This window comes from Protopterus annectens, chromosome 7.part0, assembly GCF_019279795.1.
Source record: "Protopterus annectens isolate FY-2018-M chromosome 7.part0, PAN1.0, whole genome shotgun sequence".
Lineage (NCBI taxonomy): Eukaryota > Metazoa > Chordata > Ceratodontiformes > Protopteridae > Protopterus > Protopterus annectens.
Window position 1 is genome coordinate 427,046,394 of NC_056739.1, and position 20,103 is coordinate 427,066,496.

A 20,103-nucleotide genomic window follows, 5' to 3' on the forward strand; every position below is an offset into this window, starting at 1 on the left:
TAGTAACCAAGAAAATGAAAACCCTTAGGCCTGTTGTCAGTTTGAGTGGCCTAATATATATTAATTACAAAGGATACCTTTATATGGTCACAGTGCAATGCACCTTTCCATGTTTTTTGGGAGACTGGATGTGTTTGGACCTGCAGTATGCCTAACTTCACATAAAGGTTGTGAAGGAGTCCACAAGGTAATTACACTTCTTAGTAAAAGCAAGCTTCCATCATTGTGGGGATTTTTCATGTGACCTTACTCCGTCCTCAGGGTGTTTAACAGATTTATGGGTGTGGTTGCAGTGAACCAGAGGCTGCAAGATGTGAAGGTTTTTTCTCTGATCTTCCTGGCGTTCTCTTGTAGACTTAATGCTTCAGGGAACTCCCTGAAAATTGTTTTCTTATACTTCGAGATTGTGTTGAACATGACAAATTTTCGTAGGGTGTTCCTTGGACACAATGCATTTCAAAGTATGTCTGCCCCCGGACAGTGAACCTTTTTTGGTTGCTTGTTCACTGCATAATAAATTTTCAATTGCAGGGTGGCGCAGTGGTGCAGCAGTTAACGTTGTCACCTCACAGGAAGAGGTTCTCCAGTTCGATTCTCAGCTGGGGGTGCCTTCTGTGCAGAGTTTGCATGTTCTCCCTGCGTTCGCATGGGTTTCCTCCTGGTACTAGAGTTTCCTTCCACAATCCAAAGATATGAGTTTAGAGCATTTCTCCCTGGACGTCTAGCGAAAATGGGCTCTGTCCTAATTGGACTTTCCCGGTCAACAAGTGTTCAGTCTGTTACAGCCCTTGTTTGCCACAGGGTTCTAGAGTGGATGACACTTTCTGATTGTACACTTTTCCGTGCACTTTCACTTGATGGTTTGACACTGGACCATAGGAGTTCAGCATTTGCATTTACAGGATACTGTGGTTTCCATGAGATCAGAATATTTAATGTTTGCAAGGAACCTTTGGTGGGTGGCTTCAGATACCCAGCGATGTGAATGGGAGCCCCTTTCTCACTGTTGCACTCAAGTGGCTGTTACTGTTTTTTTTTTTACCCTAGGATGTGTAGATGGAGGACATTTAGGTCAAGATGATAAAATTTCTGGTCACAGGAGGCCATTGCATGTATGAATTGTTATGATGAGGGTAGTTCTGATTTTATGTGCAGTTGTCGTCCACACAGACATAGCAGAGGTTTGACTAACAAGTACTGAAGAGCTTGTTCCTACCTCTTCCCCAGCTCCAAGTTGTGTGTGCTTTTTTTATTGCAAATTATATTCCTAGGAAGGCCATCTCGCTAACCAATAGGTTCAGCTGTGGCCTCCAGACGCTACACAAGTAGTTTCGCAGTCCAGCCTTGAATGGAATTTGCTCCACTACTGGGTGAAGCCTTACTGTAATGTGTTTGCTGTCACATTTGATGGTCAGTGCTGCAGCAGTAGTTCCCTAATTTTCCCAGCCAGATAGGGGGATATACCAGGCTTGCTTCATGCTTGAGGTGTTGGACCACAGGTGTCTCAAATTTTTCTCTGTTTCTTCTGATTCTTAAATTCATAGTTCATTTTTGACCTCAGTAGTTGTGGTCCACCCAACCCCACTTGGAACCCTTCTAATAGAAGGAACCCCCCCGGCCCTTCTGAGCCCTATATTGCCCCTTCTGATCAGCAACTCATGCCTGGACCTTGACTCCCTACTTCTGACCTTGTCATTATGCCACTTCTAATGACCAAGGATCTACAACCAATTCAACACAGAGACAAAGTGTTAGGCAAACTTATCAATGTAAATGGCAGCGTTTTGAATTTGAGCTTTCACTCAAGGACTGTATCTTTTCTGTGTTTCTGCATTTCTGGATGGTCGGTCTCTGACTTTTACATGTGTTTTGGTTACTGATTAAGTTTGTTGCTGTTACTTCAGAATAGTTTTGCAGACTTGGAGAAGCCAAAAGACATTAACTCCTTAGGAAACGTTTGAAGTGTACTTTCTGTGTTAGGCCTCTGATTTACAGAAAAATTTCCACCTTGAGATTTATTTTATAATGCAGAAACAGACTGTACTGCCATTTTGAAGCAGCATCTTCGGAATTAAAGTTTTTGTCTTGGAAGACCATTTTCCTTGTAGCAATAACCACAGCTTCAGCTAGAACGATTTAAAAAGTTCATGTCTTGTCATTTTTATTTATTTTTTCCAGAAAAGTAGGTTGTTGTGTGTCTTGTGTATCGAAAGTAGCCACTGCAACAAACCTCAATCAGAGGCAGTCTCGGTTTCATTATTTTGTCTAAACTGGTTCTGTAGAGAATGTTCACTACATAGTGTAGAAGTTCAGTTGATTAATTGTTTATTCTAACAGAATAGAACCCCCTTGGAGAGATGAGTTTTTATGTATTTTATAAAAATTGTTGCAGTGTCCAATATTTCTAAAGTAAAATGTCTTAGAGACTGTATTAAATTTTTCTGTCCCCAGAGCACGTTATGCCAGAGCAGTGGATGTTTTTCATTGTTTCACTGTTGCATTCATCACATTTCGGTTATCTGCCTGCAGGTAGCCCTCAGCCGGCCTGAATACCAGAGTCTTGGGATTTCTGCATCCGATGCTGTTGCTTCTTCCATGACGTCAGGTCATTAGGGGTATAAAACATGCAGCTGACGCCATTACATCGGTGTTTCTTGCCATGCAGTGCCTGAAGCAGTTCACAAGTGCCGGTCGGCCGACTCCTGAAATTTTCGTTTTTCAAGTTTCAGACCTTTTCCCCCATTGGGGATCTTTTTTCTTGCGCTAACAGATGTCAGAAAATAATAATTGTCTTGCCTGTGGAAAGCAAATATCTCTCAGAGATTTTAATTTTTACTGCATCACTTGTTTAGGCCCAGACCGCGATGTCCCCCGCTGTCTGTTTTGTGCCTTGTTCGCCCAAGCTATTAGTCGTCTGGTTACTTTTGTAGCTAAATTCTTTCACTCTCTATCTCCGTACTCCGAAATGACTTCGGTAAAACATCCGACTACCGATCTTCCGAAAAAAATGAAAGGATAAGGACAGATCACATAGGTCCAAGGCTGCCAATGATGCTAACGTTAAGCTAGTCGCCATTTCTCCGGTACTCAGTGAGGTGCGTTTGCAGCTCCCGATACCTGCTTCTACAGATTCGCAGGCCTCTACTGAGACCCATTGAGTCCGGTATGCCGCGAGATGCTTCTTCGACTATGGAACCTGTGGATGTCTCTACCTTGGATGGGTCTGGAGCCGCTGTGTAGGCACTGGCTTCTGAGGGCATTTTCAGGCCTTCAGATTTTCATATTAAACCGACAACTTCTTTTTTCAAACTAAAAATACCGGATTTCTCAAGCCTAAAGTTCGCACTACGCCTAGGAAACCGATGACCAAAGCTCATTCTAAGGCCCACATGCCACAAAAACAAATTATTAGAATGGCTGAGGACCTCATTACTTTAATTAGGGGAAGTCGGCCTTGCCCCTCAAAAAGACTCCGAACTGATTTTCCTTCTGATTTTTCTGATCAGGTATCTGATTACTGTGATCCTTCTGATTTCCGGGACTTACCCTTATCTACCCATGAAGATTCTGATGCAGATTATTCCATTCCCTCTGTTTCCCCTCCAGAGGATTTTTCCTTTGAAACCCTGCACACCCTTAAAGAGCATTTCCGCTGAGAGAGCCAGGACTACTCCCAGTCCAAAAAGAGACTTTGGGAATTTTTAAGCTTGCCTCAGCACAGACCTCTAGCTATCCCTCCTGTTCTGGAAATTGTAGATGTCTTCCTGGAATCCAGCCTTACCCCTGATACCTTGCCTCCAGCTCCCAGGAAACCTGATGGGTACTATAGAGTGCCTGACTCCCACAAATTCCTTTTTAGGAATCCTACTGCGGAAATAGAGACCATTTCCCAGGGACCTGAAGGCATTAAGGCTACAACTGCCAAAAATCCTACCCCTTCAGACAAGGGTTTCAGGGCATTAGACAGATGGGGGGAAAAAGGTTTACACCTCTGCTACGCTTGCCATCAGGGCTTTAAATTACCACTTACATATGTTAAAGTATCAGCAGCATATTATGGAGCTAATTAAACAAAAATGTTGTTTGATTCCTGATTGTGCAGAACACAAAGATTTACAAGAGTTAATGCATTCTGTTAACCAAGTTGGTAAACATACTTTGCAATGTCGGTTTGATGCTTTAGAAGCTTCTTGCAGGGCTGCTGTCACTGGGTCTGTTCTTGGAAGACGTGCTTGACTTAAGGAACAGAACTTGCCAGATCATGTCAAATCAAAATTACTGGATGCACCATAGATCATGTCAAAGCAAAATTACTGGATGTACCATTTAAGTCAAGAGCATCTATTTGGTAATGAAGCAGAAGTAGTCCTCAAAGGAATGGAGGAGAAAGCTAAATTTATACAAACTGTTAAAGATTTTTTGCAAGTACAGCCACCTAGATTTAAGTAGGCATTGGCCTTCAAAAAGCTGGTATTTTTCAGTCCCTTCCAGGCCTTCAGTCCAAACCCAGGGGCAGCAGACCACCAAGACTTGTCTCAGATTATGTACAGATCTAAGCAATGGAGTGCTCCCATGTCCAAAACTGGGAGTAGTAAGCCTACATCCTGTGGTAAAATTGCCAATGACTTATCCTTGACTCTTCCAAGCCTTGCCCTATTACTTGGACCATTAGGAGGGAAACTTGCACTGCATGCCAAAAACTGGCGATACATTCCCCAAGACAAATGGGTCTTAAACATTGTTTCCCAGGGATACAGATTCCAGTTCCACTCACTCCCATCCCTAAGCGGATGGCCAGACCTCCCCCCAAACCAGTGGGCAGAGGCCCAAAAGCAAGTACTTTCTCTTCTCAGTATCAAGGCTATTCCACCTGTCCCAGCAGAACAAAGGGGACATGGTTTTTACTCCAGACTGTTTCTGGTCCCCAGAAAAGAAAACTCTTGGCGTCCTCTCCTGGATCTGTCTATTCTCGACACCTTTTTGGTGGTTCCAAAATTCTAACTCTCCAACAGCTACTTCCTATGCTAGCCAAGGACTCCTGGCTAGCAACCCTAGATTTAAAAGAAGCTTATCTGCACATACCCATAATGGAATCTTGCAGGAAGTATCTACGCTTCAGAGCAGGCTCTATGCACCATCAGTTCAGTGCAGTTCCCTTTGGCTAATCTACTGTGCCCAGGGTATTCACAAAGTGCCTAGCTCCAGCCATTGCATATTGCAGGCAGAGAGGAATTCAGATTTACCCATACTTGGACGATTGCCTGATTCAGGCCGACAGAAATTGCTACTTCAGCACCTGGCATTTGTAAAGAGACGTCTAACTTCACTGGGGTACACCAACGAAAAGAAATCACAACTGGTACCCAGCCAACAGTTTGTATTCCTGGGCGCAAGCTTGAACACAACTTCCCAGATGGCATTCCTCACTACAAAGAAATTCGTTTGACAAACTATTTCTATCTACTGGCCACCAAAACCTGGCTATCTGCAAGAAAAATCACGGCCTCTTGCATTCTAATTTCTTATGCAAGACTGCATATGAGGAAAGTTCAGTGATAGCTAAAAAGTCTGTCAACATTCTCAGGACCTGGAAACTATGATCCCTATCATTCCTTGCCTAAGGACAGAGTTCCTTTGGTGGGCAGAGGCCAGCAACCACAACAAAGGGACTCCCTTTCACTCTAACCCCTGCCACCCAAACCCTGACAGACGCATCAGACTATGCATGGGAGGCTCATGTGGCAGGGCAATACATTCAGGGCAAGTGGAACCCAAAGCAAATGCACCTACTTATCAATCAAAAAGAAATGTTAGCTGTACAGAATGCTCTGACAGCCTTCAAAGGCCTTATTCTTCCAAGACAACTATTGGTAAAGACAGACAACACCACAGTTATGTGGTACATAAACAAGCAGGGGGGGGGGTGGACCCATTCCTACCCACGGCTCTGTGGAACACAGCCTTGAGCAACCAAGTGCACTTAAAAGCTCAGTTCCTGCCAGGCAAACTAAATTCACTGGCAGACGCCTTGAGCAGAAATCCCATGGACCCACATGAGTGGAAACTAGAACCCAAAATATTCAAGCTTTTTGAGGAACAGGTGGGGGACACCAGAGGTGGACATTTTTGCTTCCCCTCAGAACTATCAATCGAGCAAATATTGCACCAGAACTCCCCACAGCCAAGCTTGGAAAGTGGATGCCCTGTCCTTCACCTGGGAAAGCCCATCAGTCTATGCCTTTCCCCCTCTGCCACTCATTTATTTATTTTATTATTTTATTTTATTTTACATTTGTTTACCGGGCTAGTCTAACTGGATACATGTCCATTTTCAGTAGAGGCCCGGGGAGAAAAGCTCCTAGGTACATACAGCTAATTAACTTATTTCTCATGTTGAAGGTTGTATTAAAAATCAAACAGGACAAGCCAAGGACAATCTTGATTGCGCCAGACTGGCCACGCCAGCACTGGTACCCACTTTTGCGCAGTGTGACAGTGCTACAACCATGGCACCTGCCTCAGACTCCTTCCCTGCTGTCCCAGTAAGCAGGCCAGATTCTGCACCCTCAGCTACAGACCCTGAACCTTGCAGCCTGGCTAATCCCCTGAATTCAACACCAGCAGCCCTCAGTAAGCAGGTGCTGGATGTCATTCTTGATGCAAGGAGACCTAGTACTAGAAAATCCTATTCGGAAAAAAGGAAAAAATACTGTTCCTGAGCCACTCTTAGGGAATGGACACAACTGTGCCCAGTTACCTCCTATACTAGATTACTTAACAGAAATGCTCCACAAAGACCTGTCCTTCTCTTTAATTAAGATTCATGCCTCTGCCATCTCAGCTCATTATAATACTGAGCCCATCCCTCTTCTCTCATCCTCTGGTAAAACAGTTCCTGAGAGGAGCCAAAAATTTAAGACCCGCCCCAGGAGAGCTCCCACTCCAGCCTGGGACCTTAAATTTGTATTAGAAAAGCTCACACTTCAGCCCTTTGAACCTGTGGCCACAGCAGAGTTAAAATTCCTCTCATGGAAAATAACTTTACTTTTAGCCGTCACTTCAGCAAGAAGTGTGTTTGAATTGCAGGCCCTTATGGCAGTGGAACTCTTCATTATTTTCAATGCAGACAGGGTTTCCCTCAGGACTAACCCATCTTTTATGCCCAAGGTGGTGTCCAGTGTGGCTTTAAACCAGTCAATTCATTTGCCAACCTTTTTTCCTAATCCTCTGAATAAAGGGGAAAAGGATCCTCCATTCGCTGGACATGCACAGGCAGCTTGGGTTCTATATCTGGACAGGACTAAGCCTCTCAAAATCTGATCAGCTGCTAGTCCACTTTGCTGCAGGGGCAGAGGGCAAGGCCATTTCAAAGCAAGCCATTTCTAAATGGATAGCACACTGAATCCATTTCTGCTACAAGCACCATGGGAAACCTACCCCACAGGGGATAAGAACTCATTCCACTAGGGCTTACGTCTACCTCTACAGCATTTCTCAGGGGAGTCCATACCAGGGACATCCTGGAAGTTGCAACCTGGAGCTCTGTGCACACTTTCACCAGCACTACCACTTGCCTGTATTTTCTAAATTCAGAGCTGGATTTGCCACAGCAGTCTTTACAGGGCCTGATTGCCAGCCCCAGTGCTTCATAACTACCTCCACCCTTCCGTAGCTGTGGGAATCAACCCAAATGTGATGACTGCAACAGTGAAACTAACATAGTACAGTTGTGTACACTTACCATAAATGTAGATGTGGAGTGTATTCACTGTCGAAGTCCTGGTTACCCTCCAGCCCCCTGACTTCTCTTGATTTCTGTCCTGTTTTTTTTTTTTTTTTGGTCTGGCATATCTTATGTCATTGGTATTTGTTTTTGCTGGGGGTATTGCATACCATGTAATTGCTTCCTATTTTGGGAGCACCTGACATCTGGCGCAAGAAAAACTGATGTAATGGTGTCTGCTGCATGTTTTTATACCCCTGACGTCATGGAAGAAGCGACAGCATCTGATGCAGAAATCCAAAGACTCTGGTTTTCAGGCCGGCTGAGGGCCACCTGTAGGCAGATAACCCAAATGTGATGACTGCAACAATGAGTACACTCTAACATCTACAATTATGATAAGTGTACACAACTGTACTTCCTAAGTATTTTTCAGTAATGCAGCTGTAGGTGATTGTCCAGAAACTATGTGGTCCACATTGTGATCCCAACATTCCTAAAGGATATGTTCCTTTCAAGAAGATTGCCCAGAAGGATGAGCTTGGGACTGTTTCCTGCTACCGTTTACAAAAGTTAGATGTGTACTCCCTTGGTGATGTAGTTCCATCCATGCTAGCTTTAACTTCCTTCCTTCCCCTTCTAGTTCAGTCTAGAAGCTGGTCTTCAACTTCAGAGATCCGGAGGAAGAAAGTCCTGATGCAGAGCATTATGGGCATAAAGGGTGGAATGAATAGCCTGGGGAAGCTTTGCTATTTGCTATTGTCCTGCATACGCATTCTGTGTTTTGACTCCTCTGCTTCATTTTCAGGACTGCATAATTTACAGCAGACATTTTGCGAATTATCTGAGTTCTTAATTGAACTATATATTAAAATATGTACTGCGTGATAATTTTTAAGTAAGTCTTTACTGTTAAACATGTGGTATATGTGGTAGCCTGAGAGCATGTACTCTTTTTCCAAGCCTCATGGAGGGGAATGGGAACCTGCTTGGCTACACATTGCTAAATCATGATACCCGGTTACTTTTAGAATCTGAATTGGCACACCAGATGAGGTTGAAGCAGAGAAGCTTGTTTGGATACTCTTTCTTAGTTGACGTGTGTAATGAATTTTTAATCATTTAGTATCCAGAATTTTTTTGAAGTGTTTCTTTCAGCAGTTCAGTCTGTCTAAAGTATTGTGTACATACAAGTCTTTGCCAATTATTATGCTTACACGAGCACTCATAGGAAAAGATGCTGCACCCCCTCCCTTTTTCTTTTTTTTTTTTTTTTTTTTTTTTTTAATTGTCCATGTCTGTGGTGCAGCTTATGTGGCAACATTGAAAGGAAAGCCAAAATTGGAACATTTCTGTAGGCCAGGCTGCCTTCAGGGTGCACTGCATTTTGCTGTTGAGCAGAAATTCTAATCTGTATTTTTTTCTTTTTCTTTTAAGGCAAGATGAAGGAACGCATTGAAAGCAGGAAGTACTGGAAAGCCCATCCTTGGAAATCTGACAATAACTGTTACCCTCTTCAGAAAACGGACATGCAGACTCGCAGGGACAAGGTGAGACTAGTCAAGGGGTGGAATCCTTGTGAAAGTGTGACTTCCAGAACATATGCTGCTGCAGAGGAGCTGCTGAAGCAAAGCAAATGTTTGAGGATGGATGAATGTAACAGTTTGAAGGAGCAAAACAGTTTGAAGGAAGGACATCCTACCTACAATGAATCTTTCTGCAGGGAAGACAGTGATGCATGGGATGATCCCATTGTGCCAGAAAAGGTGAGCCTTGATGGAACTCATCCAAAGCAGACTAATAGCTGTTGGTCCTTAACAAATGATGTCACAGACAAGTCTGCATTTGTGAGTAATTCTGCTGGACTGAGAGATGCTGCCTTATCCAGGCCCTATAGAATTTCAAAAATGAAGCAGATGAGGAGAAATAGGAGAAGTAGACTGCTGCAAGGGCTTCTGTCATCAAAGTTCTCTCTTGTAACATTCCGGTGGAAGTTGAGGGGTAGGTTGGGAGCTAGGAACCGGAGACGTCACCTGCAGCGAATGAGTTATAAACGAGCTTATCCTTCCGTTTCTTTGTCTCCAAGTTCTGAGCCAGAGCATGTGCTGGCTGTTGAAGAGCCTTTGCCAAAGAAGGCATGCATTAGCAGCCTCCAGGCCTGCAGAAGCCTGCAGCCTCCAAGTACAACTGACCATGAGCTTGGCAGTGGTTTGGTCACTGAAAAGCCTCCTTATCTTCTGAATTCTGTGGGAAGTGCTACACAGCAAACTGTGTCCAACTGTGGTTCTTTCTCATATCCATTGGGTAGTGACAAAAGCAGTCTTGGAGAAATGCAAGGGCTGCATTGCATTGATATGGGCTCTAAGGTTTCAGTGGATAGGTTGGAGAGTTCTGGGTACCAGTCTAATGTTGCCTTTGCCTTGCTTGCTCAGCCTTTGAATAATGTGGACCATATGGGTGGGGCCAACAAGCAGCCCTGTTCAGGTTTGTTGGGGCCACTTATGTCTGAGGATGAGTCGCAATCTTTTGTTCAATACACTGAATTGCAGCGAGTGAACTTTGAAAAGGATTGCACTGAAGATGATGATATTAACAACTCTGCAGACGATCTTCATACAGATTTTTTGGCTGATACCTTAACCCTAAAGTCTAACACGAATGAACGGACTATGGAGTGTGAGATTCCTGGTAAGAATACTTTTGCTGCTAACTTTCTTAATTACTAGTCTTGCGAGAAATGAACTTTCTAGTGTCTTGGCTGCCTTGCTGTTAGTTGTAGTGTATTGATACTCCAAAATACCTTTTAAAGTGTTTACACCTTTTTCCCCCCCTGTAGGTTATGTAAAAAAAAATGTCTGCAGTGTATTGTGTTTTGAGTAGCTAGTTACATGTATGCTTAAGGACATATATTTTTAGTGTTTTCAGTTGTGACGTGTGAGATCATAAAGCGACTAAGTGTAGTTTCAGGGTATTTTATAAGGTTGATTTAGAATTTTGGAAGATTTTCTTTAGTTAACCTTTTCTTTACTACCTTGGAGAGTAGGATATGGTTTATGGTTTTAGTTCTAGGTAAGTGAATTTTGGGTTTTCACTGTGTAGCTTCTGCAGAAGAAGGGGGACCACTGTGCCTGAGAAAAGCCCTTCTGTCACCTATAGATCTGTCAGTTCATCAGAATTGGGATTGAAATTTTAAGATTGTTTGGTATTCTGGTCCAAATTTTGGAAAATGTGCACACGTAACAGTATGTTGTCCCCAGAAAGACCTGGTGTTCTCTTGACTTTGTAGTGAGGCATAAATGGCTTGGGTTACCGAATGGGGAAGGGGGTGGAGGGACTGCAACATTTTATGGGATACTTCAAGAGAGATGAGCTGTGTCCAAAGTGTCTTAATTATACAGTCATTTTGGGTGTTAAGTGAGTGTATCTTTTTTTCACAAAATACTGCTTAGCTGTGGTATAATATGAAGTTATGTAGGCATGTGACTGGATAACACTGGTCCTTTAAAGGGCAACAGTGGGATTGTTATTAAATGCTCAACTTCTGTCTTTTTTTCTGCCCATTTACTGTCCCTGCTATGAATAAAAAACAGCATTTAAAATATTTTAAATTGACTCTCAGAACAGTAACTTACAGTACTGTGGTGGTTTCACTTTCAAAAGACTTTTGTCTTGCCCATGCTGCAGTCTCCAATTCACTGATGTCATCAAGGCCACCGAATACAGGTAGTTTTCTGGCCATTTCCCTCCCCAAGCTAACATCACCACTACTGTCCTAAAAACCCACCCATGCTGTGATGTCACAGCTCCCTGGTCCTTCCCCTACCCATACAGAAAGTAAAGGTTAGAACAAGGAAACAGTACATGAGTCAAGTCTCCTGCTGTGAGCTGTCAATCACAGCAGGTAATAGCTCAAATTACCCTTAGCACTTTGACAGCTAGGGAAGATAGGTGTGAAAGGGGATGGGGAGATGAGTCTAACTAGTACAATTTAGGCTTCACAAAAGACTGCAGTTTAGCCATTCTAAAAAGAAGCAGCAGTAAAAAGCACTTTGAAAGTCTGTTTTGTGGCATTTGCACTGTTTGTTCATAGGTAGGTACTAGGCTATCGACCCTAGGGCCTATACGAGCCTAGCCAAAAAGATACCCTGGCTTTCACTACCCAAGAAAATTATTTTCCTGTGTCCCTGCCGAGCAGAGCCACAGAGGTGAATCCTGGGGTGAATTTCCTATTTCCCATCCAATCACCTATTTCCCATCCAATCATCAATATTTTTCTTGAGTGCTCATGAGGAGCTTTGTTTGATATAGATAGGTAGTTTGTTCCAGAGTATGGTAATTCTCTGGGATGGGAATCTATCCCTCCAGCATGTTCTGTTTATTGTGGTGACAAGGTTTAGGTCCCTAGAGCGTGTAGCTCGGAGTGATTGGGATTTCTTTAAGTGCAGCATGTCCAACAGCTCTGGGTTTGGCCATAGCTTTGTATGTTGGGCAGAGATTGCCTTGGAGCAGGCGGTATGTGAAGGAGTAAAGCTAGAGTTTTTTGAGACCGTCTGCTTAGGGCATCTGTTTGAGGCCGGTAATTCTTTTTGTGAGGTATTTCTGTGGCCTTTCCAGTTGTTGTAGATGTCTTGAGGTATTTCTGCGGCCTTTCCAGTTGTTGTAGATGTCTTGTGAGGTACATATCCAAAGGACGATTTACTCTATAATGGGTCTAATGAGTGACGAGTAGAGGGGAACAATGGCTCCTTTTTTCCTGGGTGAGAAACCTTTTCTGATGTGTGCCACGTAGAAGGATTTCCTGACTACTGTGGCAATGTGATTGTCAGAGGAGAGACTACTGTCCAACTGTGTCCCAAGGTTTCTTATCACACTTTTTTAGTGTTGAGTAGACTACCACCTATTTGGTAGCTCATGGGTACAGAGTTTTTACCAAAGGGGATTACAGTGCACTTTTCGAGGCCATGGCTTTGACACCAGGCATCTGTCTCAGTGAGGCCCTTTTGTAGGATGTCAACATCGTTAGGAGTTTGTTATGGCTCCTAGTTTGCAGCCATCTGTGAACTTAGTTAGCCAAAGAACTTCTGTGTTAGCCTGCACTTAGCCTGTACTTCAGAAAAGTAGATGCCAAACAGGAGAGGACCCAGGACTGAACCCTGTGTTACTCCACTTGTCACTGGTCTGAACTCTGATTTGGAGTCTGCTACTTTCATAGCGTGGGTTCTGTCAGTGATCCAGTTGGCAACCCATCTTGTGACATAGGGATTTATACCTAGTTTAATGAGTTTATAATTCCAGAGTTGGGGATGGTGTCAAAACCCTTGGCGAGCTCTAGATAGGCTGTGTGAACCACCTTACCCTCATCTACAGCTTTGGTGACTGCTTCAAAGAAGCTGTCAGGTTTAGGAGACAGTCTGCCTTTTACAAACCCGAACTGGGTGGGGTCCAGAGTTTGGAGATTAACAATGTCTTTGTTTATAAGTTCCATGTTGATACGTTCCATGGCCTTGCAGACCAGGCTCGTTAGGCTAATGGGGCGGTAGTTCCTGTGGTCTGTGGTGCCCCCCCCTTTGTGGAGTGGGATAACGGTCACTGTGCGCCATTCAATGGCGCAAAGCCTGAGGTTGAGCCTATGATTGAACATGGTGTTTAGGTGGGGTGCCAGTTCATTCTGTAGTTCATGTAGAACGCAGCCTGGGATGTTGTCAGGTCCCATGAATGCTGTGTTCTTGGCTTTGGAGAGGGTGGGATTTACCTGTGCAGCCGTGATTACAGGAACTTTGCATTCTTCTGGTATAGAGAGAGGTTTAGTGCTAACCCCCACCTCCTAAAGGGCCCATCTGACAGGATGTTGGCAATATCAGTTGGTTCTGTATATTTAGTGCCATTGTGCTGCAACTCTGAGCAGATCTGAGTGTTGCCATTGAGATTCCTGACCTAGCTATAGAATGCTTTGTGGTTGTCTTTAGAATCAGTGGCAATTTTGTTTTCATAACTAGCTTTGGAGGATTTTATGAGGGAACTCTGCTTCTTACTGAGGCTGACCAGGGAGTTCTAGTCATGGGATTTTGCTCTCTTGCAACAGTTTCTTCTGTTGTAGAGTTTGTTTATGGCAGCGGACCACCAGATTGGCTTCCTTTATTTGGAGGCGCGTCTTGGTTCTGTTAGGGATAGCACGATCCATGCACTCGTTTAAGTGCTTATAAAGTGCATTTGTGTAGGATTCAGCAGTCGTACCTCTATTGTCCGTCTGCATGGGTGTCGTGAAGTTTACCACTTCTGTCTTAAGCATGAAGTTGGCTTTGGAGAATTTTTTTTACGGTGGTTTCATTAAAGGGGGCTGGGATGTGGATGTCTAGGCTGATTAGCTTGTGGTCTGATCTGCCCAACAAGGAATTGATCTCTGATGTGGAACACTGGTCGCCCATGTTGGTAATGACCAGGTCTAGGATATCCCTACCCCTGTTGGGGGTGTGGATAAGTTGATCCCAAGGCGTTGGATTTTATGAATTCCAGAAAACATTGAGCAAAAGAGTTAGTACACAAGTAGTTTTCCCAGTTAATGGTGGGGTAGTTGAAATCGCCCATTATTAGGATGTTGGGTTGTACCCTAATATTTTCCATTGTATCAAGAAATGAGGAGTGGGAATCCTGGGATATGGTGGGGGATCTGTAGCAAGTTACAATTTGGATTGCGGTCTTGCCCAGAGTTAGTTGCACTTGGATAATCTCGGCTGCATTATGCTGAGCAACTAGCCTGGAGGTGTGGATATCTTTAATGAATATGGACACGCCTCCACCTTTAGTGTTTCAGTCCAGGTTAGGTGGCCGAAAGGTGTGGTATGAATTATAGCTTGGTAATGCAGAGGTGCTCTCTGGAGCCTTGAACCAGGTCTCTGTCACAGCACAGATGTTTTTTTTTTTTTTTTTTTTATATATATATATATATAAAGTAGTCCCTGAATGAGAAGTGTTACTTAAAACTGACAAAGATAGTGTATGCATGTAAAAATCAATGCAGTGACAGGAGCTTAAATATATATATATATATATATATATATATATATATACACACACACACACAGACTAGCACTGCATTCTGGGATACCTAGAGGCAGATCAAATTATCAGAATTAATTCAAGATGCCAAGCCCAATCTGGTCAGACTGCGAAATTATGTATAAAAAAACATTTAAAAACCTGTAAATAGTCCGAGTGGTATTAAAATGTAGGAAACACCAAACCATGGTGAAATAAACATTTTGAGTCTGTCTGTGTGGTGGTTCTTTAACCCTTCTGTTCCAGCAGCCTGTAGGTCTTTACTACTAGACTCAAAGAAAATTAACTTTTTAAAGTAACAGTATGTTTCTATTAGTGTATCCATTGTTTAAGGCAGTTGGATAGAGGAGGCAGTGTGTAGTTTCAAAGCCCTAATGTGGGTTTCAAAAGTATATTAAGCCAAACAATCATGCACAGAGACTTCTGTCATTATACTGGGGCAGTGACTGACATGTTTGGGGATCAGTGATCATTGCATAGCAAAACCTTGGTGAAAATGCAGTGTATTTTCAATGAAATGATGCAGTAGACAGACTGGACTTGCTGCATATCGTAGGACAAAGAGGTAAAAAAAAAAAAAAAAAAAAACTGCACTGATGTGCTGATTTGCTTGCTTAAATCTGCAGTGTTCGTCTTAAGGATCACTACAGAATAGCATAATATGGATAGGTCAGTATCTGAACATTTGGCCTGGCTTCTATAGCTTTTAATATCCCTTTCACAGGGCTAGTTTCTTTTTATTTCACTACTGTGAGAAGGATGTAATGCAGTGTAAAGAGATGGAATACCTGCACCATCTCTCTGCTGCTTGAATGATTGTAGGGTCAGTCCAGTGCATCATCCAAGTGATTTTAAGACTGTAGTGAGTACCCAAGTAGAATGTCTGTCTTTCACAGAGCGTTAGTGATGTTTTCAACACTGAAATGCCAAGGCAGGGTTAGCATGCTTATAGCAGACAAATACTATTGAAGCTGTTCCAACTTCGGTGTCTCTTCTGTGGGGAATCTCAAAGCAAGAGTATAAGCATTGTGCTTCATTTGGTAAAAGTCTTAAAGCGGACGCTTATAATTGAGTGATTTTCAGGAGGATAAAAACAGTCTAGCATTATGTCGAGGGTGGCTACCACTATTTTTAGAGAAAACATGGGCTGAATATTTAAACGTAAAAAGAAAATGGGCAAGTTAAGAGCCACCTATTCTGAAGACATTGAGCAATGAGACCTTTGTGATGCCTTCAGTTGTACAGCACTCCACCTGGAATATTTCCTACTTTTTTTGTCAACTGCCAGTACCCCTTTAGATGCCAAGACTGTGATGTGGGTATTTGCCTTACCAGGCGGTTTGGAATCCATTTGTCATGATGCATTTGGTTGCATTTCCCAAGTACTTGCGGATGGGATGGTCAGCTTGTAATTCCCAATTCAGAAGCTACACTTCACTCATTGGATATTCTGGTACTTTTTGGTTGGAACCATATGGGCTCTGAAGAGGAAATCACTTTTTCCTTGTTGAAGGATAAACTAAAGTAACTCAGCTGCATGTGCTGCAAACAGCAGGCCTGATGCCTGAATCATCCACCCTGCAACATGCCTGTTTCAAAGCTTCTCCTGTTAGACTGTCAGCATTTTGTCAGAGATTGTAACATAGTAAAGGATTTATGTATTGCAGCCCACCCTACCCTATGGGCATGCCTTCTGCCTCTAGGGAAGCTCCTCCACTATGAGGGGGGGGGGAGAGAATTGTCCTCGGAAAACTCGCAACACTAAGATGCTGGCAAGGAGGATGACTTGGCTGTTTTTGGCTCAGATGTTTTTCTCCCTTTGGCTTTGACGTCAGCAGTGATCAGTCCTTATTTTTTTGTCTGCAAAAAGATGTGTCCTTGAGGGAAAAGCTTTCTTTTCATACAGATGCTCTTTGTGTGAGGGGAAGTAATAGTCTTCTTATGCCTTAAAAAAGTTAGATTTTCTGTGTACTGCAGAACTGAAAGTGATGGACATTCTTCCTGTAATAAGGCATTTGTGTATGCTTTTGAGAATGATTCATTAGATCTTGACTCAGCGCCACAAACTTCTCTGGTCAGATTACTTGTTTTCAGTAGTAGAGAAATTTCTGCATTTGCAAAAGTACTGTGTGGCCCTATGTGGCCTCCTGTGGATGTAGTCAGGGAATTGGAGCTGGTACCAGCTAACTATATACTGCCAAACAGTCGTATACTAGGTAGTTCAGCAAGAATATTTACATGTTTTCAACTTGGGGACATTGCAGCTTGTTAAACTGTTTCAGTAGCAAGGCAGCTTTGTAAAACCAATTGAAGTGCGAGGAGGTTCCACTAGAATTAATAATGGGTATACACCTAGGGGTGTTTAGTTGTAATACTGAAGACATTATTTATAATACTGAAGACATTATTTATAATACTGAAGACATTATTTATACTTTGCGATACTCTTTTATGGTCTTTTCTATGTGGGGGAAAGCAAGAGAGCTTTCAAAGTTAGACTACAGGAACATCTGAGGGACACTAAAAACAAAGATTGAGAGTCCTTAGGCAATGCATTTTATTCATTGGTGGGGGGAGATAGTAGTTTACAGGGTACTATTTTAGAAAGAGTTCATAATGCTATGAAATACAAAAACCACAATCCAAATAAGAAATTAACGCTGACAGAGTGTTAATTTCTCATTTGGCTTGTGTTTTTTGTATTTCGTGAGTGGAAGTTGGATGGTGATGTATTATTTTGATTTCATAATGCTATGATCCTGAAGAATAAAGTGCTTTAGAAAGAAACTAAGTATGGAACACTGACACCTGTTGGATTAAATGTAAAATGCAACTGGAAAATAATTTAACATATTGACTGGGTTTGTTTTAATTGTATAATTTTTTAATTGTTTAAATGATTTAATTGGTGTATTTAAGGCTTATGTTTTTCAACTCTTGAAAGGCTGTTGGCTGAGGTGCTAGAAATTGATCTGAAGTTTTCATTTGATCTTCAACATGTGGGAATATGGATTCGATACGGATCCAACTTGGCCACATTTTCCAGCATCGCATCAGAGCTGCAAGCTCCTCCACTACCCATAATTCCCCTGTCTCCCCCTCCCCTCAGATCTCATTTCCCGCCGTCTAGCTAGCATTGTGGGCAGTTGTTCCAGGTTTCTGGTAGGTAAATGACATTTCTCTGTTATCTTCTTTTTGTCTCTCTGAGACCCTTTTTACTTCTAAATTCATCCTTACCTACTTGCGCTCAGGTGTTGGTCCTCTAAACCTTCCGAAAAAGAGGCCCCTCTTTCTTTGATTTTTTTCTTTACGTGTGTGTGTGTGTGTGTGTGCTTCCGACACAATGGCAACCCCCCCTCCCCTCCCAAGCAAGTGTGTGTTTTTTTCTAGGGGTCCTCCACCTAGACATTTCCTGTCTGATCCGTGTGGGATTCAACCGCCATGCATTCATCGACAGGAGGAACAGATTGATCCTGAAGGGCCTCCTTCCTCCACCTTTCTCGGGAGGCCTCTGCTTCCACTTCTGTTTCTTCCACCTTCCTTGCCTCTAGGACTAAGAGGACCGGAGACTGGGAGAAGCACAAGCAAAAAGACCAGGATAGGCCCAGGAAGTGGTCCTCCGAAAGCATCCTAAGTGTGCCTCCTGACTAACCACATTGGTCTAAGTGTCCCAGTTGATGCCATGGTGGTTGCAGCAGCCACCAATAAAGAGCTTGCTCAGGGGCGCTAAACTGTTCATTCCCTGGACTGAGAGCCTCAGACCATTGACCATTTTGGGAAGTGGGTCTACGCTTCAGCCACGTTTGTCCTACGTGCACTGAGCTATATGGCGCATGTGATCAGATTTCAGCGGGACCTAGTCAGGTCGCTAAGTCTGCCCCAGGGTACATGGCGGAGGAGAAGGTGGTATTCTCCTCCTGTATGGCCACCTTCACTTCCATTTCTAACACCTATGAGACTCCTCTCACATGCTACTGAAAGTGTCTGTAGGATGGCTGGCACAGATGTTGTCATCAGGTATCATGCCTGGCTCCAGCTTTGTGCATTCTCAGAATACTTCAAGGCATCTTTTATAAATGCCCCTTATGATGGGTCCACCTGCTTGGAAAAACGGTACGAAACATGTTAGTTCAGAGCGAGAAAGACGGACCTTGTTTGCTGTCGGGATCCGCTTCTCACCTCCACAGTTATCCTTTTCCAGGAATCGGCGTGGGGTGAAGATGATGTTGTTCTGGAAGTGTCGGGGCTATTCCCCAAGATGCTCAGGATTCGCACTCCTCCAGGGGGGGATATGACAGATGCTGTCCTCACGGCAGAGGGGGTCTGAGGAATCGGGGGTCTCTGCATTCCTTCCCAGACAGATCCGCACAGCAGCCGTGAAGGGTTGCCCGACTGCTAGTCTTTGGAGACAGTCGGGGACAGCTTTTGCTGCACCCAACAGCCTGGGAGTCCTATCACATACTACCGTTGGGTGTTGCAGATCACATCTAGAGGATACTCCATTCCCTTCATTCAAATGCAAATTCTGCCCAAACACCTCCCCAGACGATGTTCTTCATCTCACATTGCTGCAGTCCTTACACTTGGGTAGTCCGCTGTCCTCAGTCGGCCCGAATATCAAAGTATAAGGCTGACGTCGGTCAGGGCGCATTTGACTGACGTCAGGACGTCAGGGTACAAATGCGCATGACCGGCGTCATATCCTCAGTCTTTTTTGCCGCATGGTCCGATGCAGAAGCAGTATTGCAAGTGCCGGTTGGCGTTCTGAGATTTTTCGATTTAGAAGTTTCAGACCGAGTTCAAAGTTGGCTAAGTACCCCGTTGGGGAATATTTTAGTTTTTTCTTGCCTCAATCATTTACCGGATGTCAGAAAAAGTTAATAATTGCATTTCTTGTGGGAAACGGATACCGCATAGAGATTATCATACTTTGTGTATTCCTTGCTTAGGGCCTGAGCACGACGTTGTTGGCTGTCGCTCTTGTGCTAGATTTAATAAACGCACTATAAAGAGTAGGTTGGATTGTGCAAGGTTAGTCTTTGGGAAGCGGTGCAACTATAAAATGCCGTCGGATGCTCCGCCCGCTTCTTCAAGCGCAAGGACAAGGCAGTTAAGCCTAGGTTAGAAGAACCGCCTGTACCAGACGCCGGTTCTTTAGAGGTGTCGGTGGAGCCGGTGGCTCCACCGGAGGTTTCTTTGTGTTCCCAGGGTGAGACCTTATTATTGCAAGATGTGGCCTCTCAGGAGACTAGTCAAGCTGAGAGGGCTTCTTCTGTTACTATACTCCCTCCCTTCCTAAGGTGGCTAGACCCTCTCCTTCTGTT

General features: G+C 43.6%; 1 protein-coding gene across 1 annotated transcript in view; it reads left to right on the forward strand.

Annotated features, from left to right (window-relative positions):
• The window catches only part of SENP3 (SUMO specific peptidase 3), a gene marked incomplete in the record, with an annotated part of 457,641 nt that overhangs the window by 163,331 nt on the left and 274,207 nt on the right, over positions 1-20,103 (forward strand). The window contains 1 exon segment of the mRNA XM_044077008.1: positions 9,161-10,411. Within this exon segment, the coding sequence (XP_043932943.1) occupies positions 9,166-10,411 (1,246 nt within the window).